The 15937-nt window shown below is 38.2% G+C and overlaps 1 protein-coding gene across 8 annotated transcripts in view; it reads right to left on the minus strand.

Moving 5' to 3' along the window:
- FRY (FRY microtubule binding protein) overlaps positions 1-15937 on the minus strand; it is a 212841-nt gene that overhangs the window by 128448 nt on the left and 68456 nt on the right. For all 8 annotated transcript variants that reach the window (XM_069882639.1, XM_069882631.1, XM_069882600.1 and 5 more), the window contains one exon: positions 11590-11789. In XM_069882639.1, the coding sequence (XP_069738740.1) occupies positions 11590-11709 (120 nt within the window). In that variant the 5' untranslated portion in view covers positions 11710-11789. The remainder of the gene's footprint in view (positions 1-11589; positions 11790-15937) is intronic.

The following is a 15937-nucleotide window of genomic DNA, read 5'->3' on the forward strand; positions in this document are numbered from 1 at the left end:
GGAAAGGAAGGTGGACTTTGGTAGAAATAGGCCTGCTCTGAAAATACTGGATCAAACATGCTAAATTTTTTATTTTGCCATTGGTCCAGAGATCAGAATATGTATCGCTCAATTTTGCACTTATGTAGTCTGCAGGCCATTATCTGTAACATCTAGGAGAAAATGCCATGATGCCAGTTTGCTTCTGAAGGCTGGGAATGTGTAAAATTTATTCCACGGAGGAGCACCTACCCTTCAGATGCTGCTGACCTACCAGCCAGTTGCCTTCAAAATGGGTAGTTTGTCTGTCTGGTCCTTTCCACGGGTTTGGCTGTGTGCTCCTAATCCTCCCTCCCAGAATGAACGTGTGCTGATCCTGCATTGAGCCGGTTCACGCAGCTGACCTTGCAAGTACTTCTGTTCTGCCCTCTCAAAAATGGATAGAAGAGTCTATCATCCCATAAAAAAAAGGCCACTGTACTGAAAATAATTGTGAACTTCTCGGTAAATAGTTTTCATTTCATGTTTGCCTTTTTACTATTTGAGAACCCCCTCTACCATCCCAGGAAGCCTAGTTAATTTATATTTAAACAATTAATAGAGCCAATCACAAAAGACAACCTGTTTACTACCATAGTCCCCCAAATGTCTCCCACCTGGAACTGCTATGAAACAAGCAATTAGTGTCCTATTTTCCCAGCCATTCTTTGCAAGTCAGCAGGTTCTCATGCATAAAAATATAAAGTGCCAGTTCAGTGTATAACAACAGAATCTTTGATTTCTCTACTTGCTCTGCTCAGCATCATCAGTTGCTATTAAAGATACTGCTTTTAAGAGACTCTGTTAGTGACCACGACACACAGATAGTAAGATCAAAAGAAAGGGGATTTCCTTTAATAAACTTTAAAATTCTAAGCATACACCAAAAGGAAATTCTAAATGCAAATACAGTAAAAAAGACATGATAATATAACTTCAAGAAAACAACTCTGTATGAGACAAAACTATTGATTCCAAAAATGCTAAAAATCCTCTCTGATGAACTTGATATAACTTTTGAAAATGAAATAAAAAAGAAGTGGTAGTTGTACATGGTATTTCATAGGAAGAAAAAAAGTATATATCAAGTGGGTATGAAAAAAAAATATATATAAAAAAATATTCTACATCCACAAATTCTTATTTTTGGCAAACTCATGTCAAAAAAACTACTTGATAATCTACCTATTGTATAAAAATAATGAAATTTAGAAGACAGGCTCAGTATTACTCGGTCTATTATTTTTCATGCAATTGCTCCTCTTTTCTTTGTATCAGCTCTCATTCATTCACAAAGAAAAGGACGCACCCAGCTGTACTGCTGAAAACTATTTAAGAAAACATCAGTCCAGCTTCAAGTACAGGTTTTCACTCACTGCTTCTCCGGCATTCACATCATTTACTGCTCTGACTCAGCACATCAGGTATTACAGACTAGGTTTTCTCTGATTATCACTTTCACTGCAGAAGGCACTTTTACCTGTGCTGTCTACCAAGAGAATTAAAATGTGGACACTAAGAAATTTTGGTCATGAGACTGTTTACTCTGAAGTAACTGAAGAACTGGAAAAGACAGCCAAAAAATTCAAAGAAATAGCAAATTAATTTTCAGTACTAATATTAATAATATTGGAATGGCTGACTTAAAATGGTTTAGGTTTTTTTTTACAGCCAAACACCAATTTAGACTCTTTTTGTGCCCCTGCACATGGCAGAGGAGTTGGAACTAGATGATCTTTAAGGTCCCTTCCAACCCAAACTATTCTGTGATTCTTTTACGAATGTAAATCACTGAATCTGTAATAATTGATTATAGGTATAGAAATTGGGAATATTGATCGTGTCAAACTTAACCCATGTAAATCATTAGTTAGACTAATAAACCAAATCTATACCTAAAATTCAATTAGCACTGTCTTAGTTAAATCCTTGTATCTTTTGGTCCTCCCCTGAGCTGTATGTACACCATGGGCCATCATGAACTTTCCTTGTAAGGATGCCACTAAAACTTAAAAAATTCTCTGCTCCAGCAAATTAGGTTCCAATTAACAGAATTTCATCTTCTTACATTGGCTATTTTAAGTCAGAATCAGTCTACTGACACATGGCTGTGATGGAGTGAGGGTGTCAATATTGTGTTCATATTTCATTTCTAGATACTCTTCAAATTTTTCAAACTTGCAGCTTGTAAAATTCACCTCTTTTTTTTTTTTCAGTACACTGTACTACCAGAGTAATTAAAATCAGGGAAAACCGAGGAAAGCATTACGATACTAGTCCAGACCTTACAACTTGTGTATGTTCAGACAGAGGATTTTGATCTGTTCATTAAGTTACATTTTTAAAAAAGCATTCCCATTAACACAAAACTCTGAAAATAAACAGCCAATAAAATTTCCTTTCTTACTTGTGCTAGGGTCTACCTCAAGTGTCAGTAAAGTCATCCATATTACTCCCTTCAACTTTCCAGATTTTACAAATGCATGTATTTAAAATACTTCTTCCAGAACTGCTCCACTTGTAGCCATCAGCTTATTTGGGCTCAAAATGTCCTAGTAAAAGGAACTTCTTTACTTCCTACTTACAAGAAAGCACCTTACTTTGTAATAGAAAAACATTAAAGAAGATGCAAATGCTGAGAGCAGAAGGAATTTGTCTGTTCTGGTTTTGTTTTGTTTTTTTTTACAGTTACCTGTGTATCTATAACAGCACTTAACCACTGTTTGAAGTCTGTTTAAAGTTTGTGACCATTTATTATCAACATCACACCTGGGATTTTTTTTACTGATCAATAAGAATGTCAAGGTTCTTGAGCTGTTTGCTCAAGATAAGTGAAAGAAATACTTTTGTATTTGGGTTTTGTGAGGTTTTTTCCTTAAGTTCCATGTCATTTTGGGAAAGTAGCAGTGCTAATTTTTGCACTGTGCATCTCACAACATGGAAAGCAACCTCTGATTCACTGGGTTTGCTTTTCTCTCCAGTCTGCTTGGAATTTAATCCACTTCTGTGCAGTATAACTAAACCAGTATTAATGAAATGAGAAAAACCTGTTATAGGAAGCAGCGGTAGAAAACTGTTCACTTCTCAAAAATTACTGAAGTAAATACAGATTTCGTCTTCTGTTGTTTGTGCTGAGATTCATTACAACACATTTTCATAAAAATGTTTCTCCCTCACAGAACAAAAACATGCTCAAAATACAGACACCTAGAGGAAGCTATCCTGCATAAAACCATTATTTCCACACTGCTTTGAACATGAAGCCGGGAAGAGGGCTTTCTGGAGTCATACTTTAAGAATTAATGATACTTTATATAAGGCTTCAGTCAAAAGTAGTGTCATGAGATGCAGTATGAGAGTCCAAGATCTTTCATCTATGAGCCTGTGGGACTGGAATAAACATGATGCTCTGAAAAAGCATTTGATACAGTGATTTGTATGTAACCTATTTTTAGCATTCTAACAACAATAGACTATGGGATCTGGACTTCCACATCCACATGAAGACCTTTTTGTGAAACTGCTATTCAAAGCCATGTTTCTGCTGTTTACTGAGGTGGTTCAGCTAGGGTCTCTTCATCAGCCAATACATGTATTTAAATAAATTAACAATTCAGTGTTATGCATGTAACTGTAAAGGGCATGCACTTCGAGGATGAGAAGGTTGTTGTGACGGCAGATGTCTGAAATAGAAACACTGAAAGGTCCTGTGGTAAATTAAATAGATTTAGGAGACAAAGTCTCTACAGCCAAAAATATGGAACTTGAACAGCACTACTCCCTCCTTTCCATCTCTGTCATTACTTCTGAGAGCTGACGAAGAAGGTGAAAGGATGCTCTTCCTTGACCCTGAGGTACCTGGTCGTTTGGTAGATCTTTGTTTCCTGAACAGAGAAGAACTGACACCTCAACCCTGCAGGCAAAGTGTTTTACACCAACTGATTTATGACGAGCAAACTTGTTTCTCCTGTGCAAGGAGGACATAGGAGAGAAATGCAGGCAACTCTATTTTTCCTTCACAGAATGGGGTTTGCATGGCTTCCCTCGAGTTCTCCAAGTCACTATGAGAGCACCATTGTCTCAGTGAAACCTCCCTACCATGATGTGAGGAATGCTAAAAGGATTTGGGGACCTCCCTGTTCCAAGCAGTGGATGAAGTTCCTTCTTTTAGCACACTTATAAGGAACTGGTAAAATGCTATAAAAATAGAGAGGTTGGGAAGGGTGGGCAAGTTTCTCACATTTGCAAGCCTTGGGAATGAAAATACTGGACAAGCATCAGACCTCTACTAGAAGACAGAGCAGAGCAAAATGCAGAACACCTGTCTGGATGCAGACTCCCAGAATACCTTATGGCCAGGCAAAATAGATATCTCACCTGCTACCGCTTACTGAGACACGGAGATATCCACTTGCTTTTGACACAGAACTGCCTGTGATCCCATTCTTTTCCCAGTATCTTAATCTCCATGGGAGGCACTGAGCAGGACTTGTTTCGGTTACAGCCAGGTGAGCCGCTGAAGAGCTTCCACAGCTGTGCTGGTGGTACTAGGGACCAGAGGAGCCGGCAGCATCCTGGGCTCCCCACAGGGGTTCTGGGCAAGGGTGGGCGAGAATCAGAGGGGCCATGAAGACTTATTAGTGCCCTCAGGGCCCTGACCTCGGGTTACCCATTCAGAGTAATGTGACCTGATTTAATCAAAGCTATAGGAAGCCCTTATCGGTTGATTTGAATAAATTTAGAGCTGTAATTGCAGGGCTGCTCCAGGCACAGCTGAGAGCTCCATACAGGAGGCACGTTTCGGTGCACTCTTAGGGTCAGGCAGGATAATGAAAACCATCTGCCTCAGCCAGCTACTCAATGTCATTCACTATATGTTTACTTTCATAGAATAGATCAATAGTCCAGGAAAGGTATATTTTAAAAGTGAATCCAAGAATTTCTGATGACTGCCAGTTGTTAGCTTTCTTTAAACTTCCTTTATTTTGGGCTTTCTTGGCTATGCATTTATCTCATAGCCTGTCACTGTACTGCAAAAGATGCGCCCCTGGGTGACTCAATCTGAAGCTTTTTCCTCCTGTTTACTGGTACCAATCTGACAGACGTTCAAGGTGGATGCCAGGGAGCCCTTGCAGAGCTAACGTCAGCCTTCTGTTGACGTCAGTTCTTTTGCTGCAAGTAAATAGCCACAAAAGCCATAGCTTTCACGCATACTAAATGCCCAGCTAAGGAAACAAGACATTATTGGGAGAATTTCCAAATCAGGAAGGTAGCTACATGAAGTATTTAAGTTGCTGTCATATTTTTCATGCCAGCAGAGATGCAGAATCAAATATGGTGTAATTCAAGCAGTCTGATGTGTAAACTGTACCATACCAGACTCAGGGCATGAAAACAGCATGTGAATTTAAACTTAAAAACAGACAGCAATCCTTGTGAAGCAATTCCTCGTTGACTTAAAACATGACTCCGAAAGCATGCAAAGGAAGCTGTTGCAAAAATATGGACAAACAGTTTTTTGATTAATTGCTACTTATTTGGCAAGAATGTTACCAAAGTAGATACTTGATTTTCTTTCTTTGCCTCAGGATGACAGACCAGTGATAAGGCTGGCCCATGATAACTGTAGTGTGACATTCATTTTCTGGATAGAGGTAATAAGCAATATCCTTAAATGACACAAAACTGTGATTAGAGGCATGTGGTAGGTTCTCTGCTATATTTGCAAGCATCAGGCAACACGTGACAGCCTCACTGACCTTGGATTCGATCTCTGTCTTCCAATGTTAAATCCTCTTAGCGATGTAAACCATGGTATGCACCACTGACTGTCCTCCAAGCATATGCATGCAGACCCAAGGACAGTGAACATCCTAGACAATTTTGCTGTCAGAATGAGATCTGAAGTCTCAAAAAGCATTTTATACACACACCCAGCTATGGAAAATCTGACGTCACCGAGAAAGCTCCTGTTGTCGTTGCTCGACTCTGAAATGTATGAATGTTTTTATGGACCTATATCTAGCTGCAAATGCCTATGCCAACAGCTATGCAAAACTGTGTTCTTATCCATCCTGGCTGCTACAAAGTCATGAACCTTTCCCCCCCTCTATCTCATATGGAAGCTAGAACTGACTCATGCTGCATCCTGTCTCCATCCTCCTGCTCTCTGCATGATTACTTCTGAAACCCTACATTTGTCCTGAACTTTTTTTGCAACTCTGTCTTTCATGCTCTCTTCCTCAACTCCTGTGTTTCAATTTTACAATGTGTCCCCCTGAATTACACAGAAGGTATTTCATCTGTGGCCACAGCTTCTGTCACACAAACCCTTCAAGGACCTTCAGGAAGATAAAGATTCAAGATTAGCCACCCTGGAAGGACTGCTGCCCAGGGAGGTGGTTGAGTCACCTTCCCTGAAGGTGTTTAAGGCATGAGTGGACGAGGTGCTACGGGGCATGGTTTAGTGTTTGATAGGAATGGTTGGACTCAATGATCCAGCGGGTCTCTTCCAACCTGGTTATTCTATGATTCTATGATTCTATACTGTTCAGTGCTTAGCTTCCACTATAGGTCTCAGCCTGAAATACATACTGAGGTAACTAGAGGGGGATATTATTCCTGAGGTGATGAGTGGAAGGGGAAGTGAAGGCTCTTTATGCCATTGGAGTTGTCTTTGCTGTATTTAATGTCTCCATGTTCATTATAGAAGCTTGATTTTTTTCCTATATTTTTCTGCCTTCACATCTTTTGAGTGCATGAGTAGAGCTTGCCAAGATAACAGAGAAGTTAGCTGGAAGTCTGAGTAAGAAAGACACAGAACCAAGGGTACAATCCACACAGAAAAATCAAACATTGTCCCTAGATGCAGCTGGGAGTTGAATAAAATACTGAGATCAACTGTTAGTCTAACTGTTAGTCCTCAATCCTCCAGACAGTCCTATGACCGACAGATACAGATCTGCCCATTCAACAAGCCACTCAATGCATCCACTCTAACAGATCTGTAGGGATCCATACAATAAAGCACAGTAAATCCAACTTACATAGACTAGTTAAAGTAGGATGTTGTGAAAAAGCTTTCCCTTTCTTATGAATAGGTGAGAGGACAGCCCTCAGTACAGTATAATACAGTAAGGCAGAAATTAATGAAGAAGCATCTTAAGTACTTCAGAGACAATTATTGAAAGAATAGAAAATTATTCTTATGTCCTACACATTATTTGTCACAACTGGATCTAAAAGGACTAACCTACTAATATTCAGTAATATCATTACTTATTCCTTACAGTAGCTCCTATGTGTGCACTGTGAATAAGCAAGGGTCCAAAGGCCCTACGTATGCCAAACTATTCATGAAGACTTCAAATGGAAAGAACAATGCCAATGTGTCTCTTTATAGATGACAACAACATGCGATGCAGCTGGAATTTTATTCCATGTAAACCAGAAAATTCTACATTACAGTCATATGATAAAATGGTTTGGTATTATTTTAGCCAACACAAATCTTATTAGTTATCACAGCCCAGTGCTCAAAACCCCCAAAACCTTCTCCTCCCCTTTCTTCAGTCTGTCTTCAGCTTACTGCTTCTGCAATGCCTAGAGAAAACGAAGCTTAAGTTAAAGCCGATCAGTCAGCAGTCCTACTACATGTTAGTTGGTCAGTCTTAGCAAAAACAAATTTGCATTATTCTTCCCCCTTCAGAGTCTTCCTAGCTAAGTGCTTGGCTGTTATCACCGGCTCTACTTTGAAATAGGTCTATATTTTAATGTCTTTCAGATTTTAATGAAAAGTGAGTAATAAATACACTAGTATCAACCACATTACCGCTTTCAGTATTTTTCCAACGGTGAGATAAAACCTACCTAATAAAAGGAGAAAGCTATAGGCAGAATAAATGAACATGCTTGTAGTTCTAATCCTATAATCAGTAATTCTGTTCTTGAGTTCAGTATTCAGAGAGATCATGAATTTAGACAAGCTCACTAAAAGAAGATGCTTGCAGGAGAAAAGCATAATGAAAGTTTAGCAACAGCTAAATTAACCATTAACTGCTGTCAATGCCTGTAGCTCACTATGTTTTATCAATGTCTACAGCTGCGTGTAATCATTGCTGAATGCAGTATTAAAAGATTAGTCTGATCAGTATGCACAGGATGAATTATTACCCTAAGTGATAATCAACAGTCCTAAAAAGGAAACTATTTTCTAGTTTTTTTTTCCCCTTGTAGCATTAAGATAGGCAAACACATTGGATCTGGCATAAATACTTCCCTGGCTTCCTCATGCAAGTTTCATTTTAAGGTCATCACTGCTTGAAAAAAATCAGCAGTAATAAAATATCAATTTGTGTTTGCAAGTGAAGCAATGCAAAGATTTAAAATATAATGTAAAAAACATAAATAGGAATATAATCTGCTGTGAAAAAAAGATCTGCAGGAAAATACCTTAATATTCATTATAAGGGAGAAAATTATTTACAGAAACACAGGAAATTATTAAATGTTGTCAAGAAGAAATTATTTGAATTTCACTTATGAGACTTTAATATTATAAACTGAAAAATCCCTTTTATTTAATTCTGCCATCAAATACCTTTAATTTGGATTAATATAACTTGACAGTCTGGGTACAGTTGTTAAACCATTAAAAATTAGCCATAAAATTGTGAACTTAATTAATTATTGAAATGTTTGTTACATTTCAGAGACCCTAAAAAGGTGGAAAGATGGACATGAAATTCCAAATAGAATATTCTCTAGACAAAGTAAAAAAACCCACACATCTGGAAACACAGGGTTTCCATTATAATTTGTTAAAGACTTAGCAGTGAATAGTCGACACGAGATCCACGCCTAGAAAACATATTAACTGGCAAGTGAATTTTTTGTGATGATCGCTGCCAGATCTAGTAACCAAAATGTCAAATCACAGCCAAGTCAAATGACAGCCAATGCAGCAAGAGGAGTAGGTGACACTGTCCTCTTCTTTATTTGCTGCTGGAATCTGCAGGAGGGGGTGGCTGGCATGTCTTTCACCGCTGCCCTAGATAAGGGCAAAATCTTTTTGTTCCTTGCTTGTATCTGCATTTCATGGTGGGACACAAACCTGTTTTTCCCACTATAGTTGTCAGAACATTGCAATTTACAGTTGGGCTTTGTGTACATCACTAAAGAGATGGATATATCAAACAGGCATATGGAACCCAAAGAAATTGAGATAAAAAAATAACAGTAATGATAACCACAAAGGATAAGCATAAAAAATGTGTGTATGAAAGGAAATGAGTCTTTAATTTAATCCCATAGTATCTTTAGAGCTTGAATCTGAGCTAGTCTTTGGGATAAAAGAGGAAAAAGCAATTACATTATAAACAGATCTTTTTAGCTCCTCTAAAAGATATCTTAAGTATTTGTCACTCATTATAAAATTAAATTGTCATATCTAGTAATGACTTAAGAGAATTCAAACTAGAAACATCCCAGTGTTAGAGCACTTTGCAAGTTTGATTTTCTTTGAAGTACGTTTGAGTTTAATTAGAACAGAATCTTCAAAGAGCTCCCCACTTGACTACCTATTGTGAAAAAAGGCCACAGGCTGGCCCTGTACCCCCAATTTATAATCTTTGCCCTGCAAATTCCTCAAGACTTCCTAGTCACAATTCCAGTCAGTAGAGAAGAAATGTAGGAACAAAGCTGCTAAACACCCAACAGCTACACCACAAAAAGGGTAGATTTACATTCTTAGCCACTATTTCAGAATAATTTCTGCCATTTCCCCTTGTCATTTGTTTCATTACAATCCAATTATTTCAAGATCATTTTGACTGAAGGTCTACCTGCTTACACATTTGTCACAGTAGCCCTCAAACAGCAGCATGCCATGAATTCTAAGTCCTACTAGAATTAATAAGATGTGAGCATGTCATTGAATTCTTGTTAATGTCTCACAGTAAGACCCCTGTAAGAAATACCTTCTGAAAATGCTGACAAGAAGGTGACATTCCAGTCTCATTATATTTTTACATTCTACGCTGAACATCTACCAACTAAAATTTCACTGAACAACCTCTGGAATAATATATGATCAACATTTGTATATTCATAGTTTCACAAAGTGAAAAAAACAACGTATCAACACATAGCAACCCAAAATCATCCGAACACAAGTTGAAGTGGGAATAAACCAGGGTCACTGGTTCATTTCTATGTGTGAAAAAGCAGGGTTTTTAAGTGTACTAGAGATGACACGAGGAAATCATGTTATCAGCGGTAGTATCTTTTTTTTCCCCTGATCTTGTCAAGTAATTTCGCAACACATTTTGTCTCTAAAATTGTAAAGGTGTTCACTGTGCACCACATGAAAACTGTATGCTAATAAATGGTTGCTGGGATTATTTTTAAAGGACCTGCGCTATGACTTCAGTTTCTTCTACTTTTTTGTGATTTGAAGGAAGATAAGACTGGATCTTTGTCAAAATATTTCTTCCTGTTGGGTGTTTTTTGTGTTATTTCCAAATTATGTAAGATATTTCTGCTATCTTCCATCTATCGAATGTTTCAGATGAAAGTCTGAAAAACTGTCTGGAAAAACTTTTCAAGCATTAAATGCTTTTGAATCTAAACCAAGACACAAAGCTAAACATATGCCATCACAACTAAGACAATCTTAGTATTACTGTTCAGAATATCCAAACCTGAAAATGGTGAACTAAGTACTTTATAACAAAAATGTTATATCATTTTCTAAAAATTCCCTTACAGCTCAGAAATACAGGTTCACGGTTACTCTTATTTGTTTCTATTTTTACATTAAAAACTAAGAACTAAAATACAGCTTCTGGAACCATCCTTCCCTAACCAAAGTAACAAGAATGTACATAAAGTGTAGTCTCAAGCTAAAATAACAGACTCCTAGAAGTTCAGTTACATAAGACAATTTGCAACAGACACACTTGTATGTTAAATTTGCCTAAAATATAAATAACCATGGTGCTCCCACTGTGTGCAAAACCTTGTAAAGAAATTATTTTTTCAACACTGGAATGCAGATTTTTTTTTCAATTCTTTTACAAACTCTTTCACCTCTGGAAAACAGGTGCTATAGCACTTTGTTAGATTATGAAACTTTCTACTGTCAGAACTAAAATAGGAACCAGCAGTACTGTTCATTTTCATGTTTAGCTGAAAACCAGTAATGTTCAGAAATACTGGTTTTATCCTATTTCAGCATTTTCTAATCAGCATTTTGATTCACGTGACCACTCTCCCAGCTGTGAAATCTATGCTGGCTGACTCCCCTCCTGCCTCTCAATAACATTAATATGTGCCCCTACTGCAAAGAGAGATAAAATATTAATTCCTTTTCATGTCACCTCATCTTGCATACCTCTGTCTTCTCCTACAACCTTTTAACTGCCATAATAGTATATCTTAAAATTTGGGCAACACTATCAAAATGCAACATTGATTACAAGCAAAAGATTCTTCATTGCATGGCAGGCAAGCCTTATTTTAACAGAAATTCAAAGCAAAGTACCTATATACTTAGAGTTTCTTTTTACTCACAAGAGGTTCTGCCATGATGATGCGAATCTTGCGTTCAGCCTGAGTAGTAAAGTTAACAAACAAGCTCTTCAGGACATACTCTCCTGGTTTACTGTCTGGGTCAACACTGATAGGCAACATGGCTGGAGGTCCTTTTTCTCTCTGTGTACCAGAAGCAGGTGGCACGGGTGGTTTGATATATCCGTTACCAACTGGAGAAGCTGCAATGGAGAAAAAATACATTTACTTTTGGATAATTCAACATGTCTTAACTTTTCCAGAGCATCCCAATGGCCGATTATACTGTCAAAGCAAAACAGGAGATTGGTTGATAATCAAAGAAACACACAACACATACACACATTTCCATAGTGCAGTTACAGGCAAAATTTATATAATCTAGACTGGAAGAAGATATCGAAGATGAAATCTTACGCATTAAAACTGAGTAGCGTTTACTATGCAGTGCACTTTCCATTCTCTTTTTTTACATGGTAAGACTTGCTGTCATCTAACTGTTTGAATAATATTCCTATTTCTTACTCTTTGCCCTGCAGGTCATAGCTGTAACTCAGTTGCCAAATAACAAATTTATTTACTGCTATGAAAACTGACACATCCTTGCAGAAGTCAGGAGTCTGATCTTTTGATTAGGGTGAGTTGTAAAGAGTCTAATCTTCCTTTCATCCAGAATGACTCATTTAAAACCAATGACAATTCATGAAAATAAATCTTAACATGAACAGACAGATACACATTTTTTTCCATTTCCATTTCCAAAACCTGTTCATTATGGATTAGTTTTGCTGGAAGTACCAAACCCTACAAACTCATTTGGCATTTTGAGATCACATCTGGCATACTGTGTCCAGTTTTGGGCTCTCCCATACAAGAGCAACATCGCTATTCTGGAGCAAGGATGAGGGAGGACCACAAAGATAGCCAGGGAATTACATGCTTGCTACATGAGTACAGTCTGACAGTGCTCTTATTGCAATCTTCAGATACCTAGTGGAGTAGAGCAAAGATGGAGCCAGACTCTTCTCTGAGTATGGTGACAGGACGAGAGGCAACACTAGTTAGAATGAGGGAAACTCCAATTAGATATACAGAAAAAATTTCCACTGTGAGATGGTGAACAAACACTGGTACAGGTTGTCCATAGAAAGAGCAGAAATTCCACTTTTGGAGATACCCAAAACATAACCATAGGATTATAACATTGGAAAATACCTTAAGAGATCACCAACACCAGCCGTACCTGTCTACTACTAAAACGTGTCCCCAAGCACCTCATCTACCCACCTTTTAAACTCAACCACCCCCCTGGGCTGAGCAGCCCTGGGCAGCCTGTTCAAGTGCTTGATAACTCTTTCAGTGAAGAAATTTTTCCTCATGTCCAATCTAAACTTCCCCTGATGTGGCTTGAGGCCATTCCCTCTTGTCCTCTCACCTACCACTTGGGAGAAAAGACCAACACCCACCTCTCTGCAAGCTTCTTTTAGGTAGCTGTAGAGAGCAATAAGGTCTCCCGTCAGCCTCTTCTTCTCCAGGCTAAACAAGACCCTGAGAAACCTTTCTAGTTGGTAAGCAGAGGTTGGACTAATCATCTTCCAGAGATCTCTTCCAATCTAAATTTTCCTGTTGATTCTGTGAATTCCCCATAACTGATATAAAGATATTATGTACTCAGCTTAGCTCTACTTACGTTTTTTTTTCTGGGAAAATGAAGAAAACAATAAACTGAAGCACTATGAAGCAAAACCTCACTAATTCCAGTATTACCATTCTATGCATAAAATTTCCCAAATCTTCAGGCTTAGCTCTTGTTGCCAACAAAAGTCATGCCTAGTCTTCAGGCAGCTATTGGTAGCACCCGCTGTCAGCTTTGCCAGAGACTTTAAAAGTAGCAAATTAAGGAACATTGGGAAGACCAGCCATTAGCCACTCTGAATGCAAGACAAGTGTTCTAACAGCCGTGAACACTGCTGGCGATTGGGACAGAGGTGCTTTAACACAATACAAAGTGTGGAAAATATTGTGAACCAATGCCATTATCTCATTTCCTCACAGCAATGCATTCCATAGTGTTATATTGTATGTTGCATCCAAGTTGCAAGGGAAGAAACAATAAAATACAAAGATAGATGCCATCAGCATTACCTTCTAAGGAAAAGAATTGCAACTACTACTGAAAATAATTGACAATTATTAATTACATGAGATTGTTTTAAAAATAAATGACATTTTAGATCTTTCCTAAATACTTAAATACTTCATTGCTGCCAAAAATAAGAAAAACAAAATTCCAAAGACTACATATTGTTTGAGAGTACTCAAGATGTGGCAGAACTGGATCCCAAATTCATGCATTGAAAAATAAAAAAGATGGATTGGAGAAAAGAGAGCGTGTTTCTCTTTAGAAAAATCAGAGTTTAGAAGTCCAGTATATGACTATAATGCAAGATAGAAATGCTTTTGCTCACGTATTGTGCGAGCATAACACATCCATACTTGACTTTGAAAATAACTCCCCTGACAGGCACGGCATGCCGTCACTCTCTAGCTCAGCAGAACCACTTCTTCCACTCCAATAGATGTTTCCTGCTAGATCTGTTCCATGCAAAGTTTCGTTTGATTTTTGAGGGTAAAAAAATAATCACGGGGTTTTGTAGGCATTATGACTCTGCATAAAACAAAGTGTATAGGACTGTTCTACATTTATTTTATACAAAAATGTTTCTAAAAATACACTGTTGTTCTGAATAACAATCTACTTCAAAGTAATGAAAAAAGTGCCACCAGAGAAGAGCGTAAGCACTGTTTCTCTCCTGTCATCACCTAGACTCTCCTAAAGTTTAAGCATGAAGACAGTGGGATGCAAAGGATCAAATGCAAATTTACATGGACTATCAAATATACTACGTAATGGAAATTTCTCTGCAAACAGCTTTAGGAAGGAGTCAGACAATATTTTTACAATCATGAACGTATTTGCCAAATCTAAATATAATAGTTTTACCTGGCTCATGACTATCCACCAAGTCAGTTTGATCAACAAGTGCTCAGTTAGGAACTTTTTTTTTGAGCAGTGAAGACAGTTTTCTCAAGGATTTGTGTCCTTTTTGCAGCGAAAGTTCTGCCCTCCTGTCATCATCCCAAGCTCCCCCTATCCGTTCCCAAGCTCCCTCTCAGGTCCTGTCCCCAGGGCTGCCTGCCTGCCACCCACACCCAGCCTAGGGCGCCCATGTCCCTCTGGCCAGAGCAATCAACCCAGACTCCCACTTCTTGAAGGAATCTGTAGAAATAAAACCAAATGCAAACCTGTCTGCTGTTCCTCAGGCAATTTTGGTTTAAGTTGGTTACCCAGCTCAAAATTTACTATGAAGGAACATGTGGGAGGGATGGAAGAAAAGAGGAAGGCAGCGTGTGAGGTCATGCATGCCTCACATCCTTATAAAATTAAGTTTTAGAAATCCTGGTCACACTACCTGTGAGCTGCCACCCTAACCTTCAATCATCATGGCATTCAGCCAGGATTTTGAGACTGGAATTTAAATCCACATAGTCATTCTTAGTAGGAGGCCTTTAAACAAATGATGCTGTTAGGTTTGTGACACAGGCTGATCTCATTTATTTTTCCAGTCATCTAATGGAAAAAATCAATTATTTGCAAAGTGTAATAGAGAAATGCAATTATTTCTGAGATGTGACAATGCACCAAAGATTTTTATTATAGCTCTCCTCTGAAATGTAAGACTGTACAGCCTTTCCCCATAAGGAAAGAAACAGGATGTCCTGTGGATTAACCTCTGTCACTGCTATAGCAGTTACAGGAATTACTGACATATGACATCGATTTAGTTCAAATTTTTAAAAGATCATTTTGTAGCTGCTAACTCCATATAAGCATCTTCACTGTAGGAGCTAATGCTGCCAACAGTGTGAGGGTTCTGCGTCAGTCATTAATTGTTATATACAGGTTTGGCTTTCTAACACTTCTTTTCAGGTCCATTATCTCAAGCATTTGCATACGTTTGGTATGTGCATTGCAAAAATCTGGCCCAGTGACTAGACTAACACTGCCCCTTTAAATTAAGTTTTTACTATCTGATTTCAAAATAATCATGTTCTACAAAGAGAAGTACTGAAGTGGACCACTGATACATTTAGGTTGAACTCCGAACATATTGTAGGGTACTGGTCACCACAAAAGTGCTGCACTGAACTAGGTCCTTCACCTAGAATAAAGGAGGTCATTCTCAAGGAGAAAGAATGGTGATCCACATGCAGGAGACCATGGTAACCCTGATGCTTGAGGGCCCTGCAATAGCTAGGAATCTGTAGGCCACTTTTAGAAAGTTGTATA

The sequence above is a fragment of the Phaenicophaeus curvirostris genome, chromosome 1 (assembly GCF_032191515.1).
Source record: "Phaenicophaeus curvirostris isolate KB17595 chromosome 1, BPBGC_Pcur_1.0, whole genome shotgun sequence".
Lineage (NCBI taxonomy): Eukaryota > Metazoa > Chordata > Aves > Cuculiformes > Cuculidae > Phaenicophaeus > Phaenicophaeus curvirostris.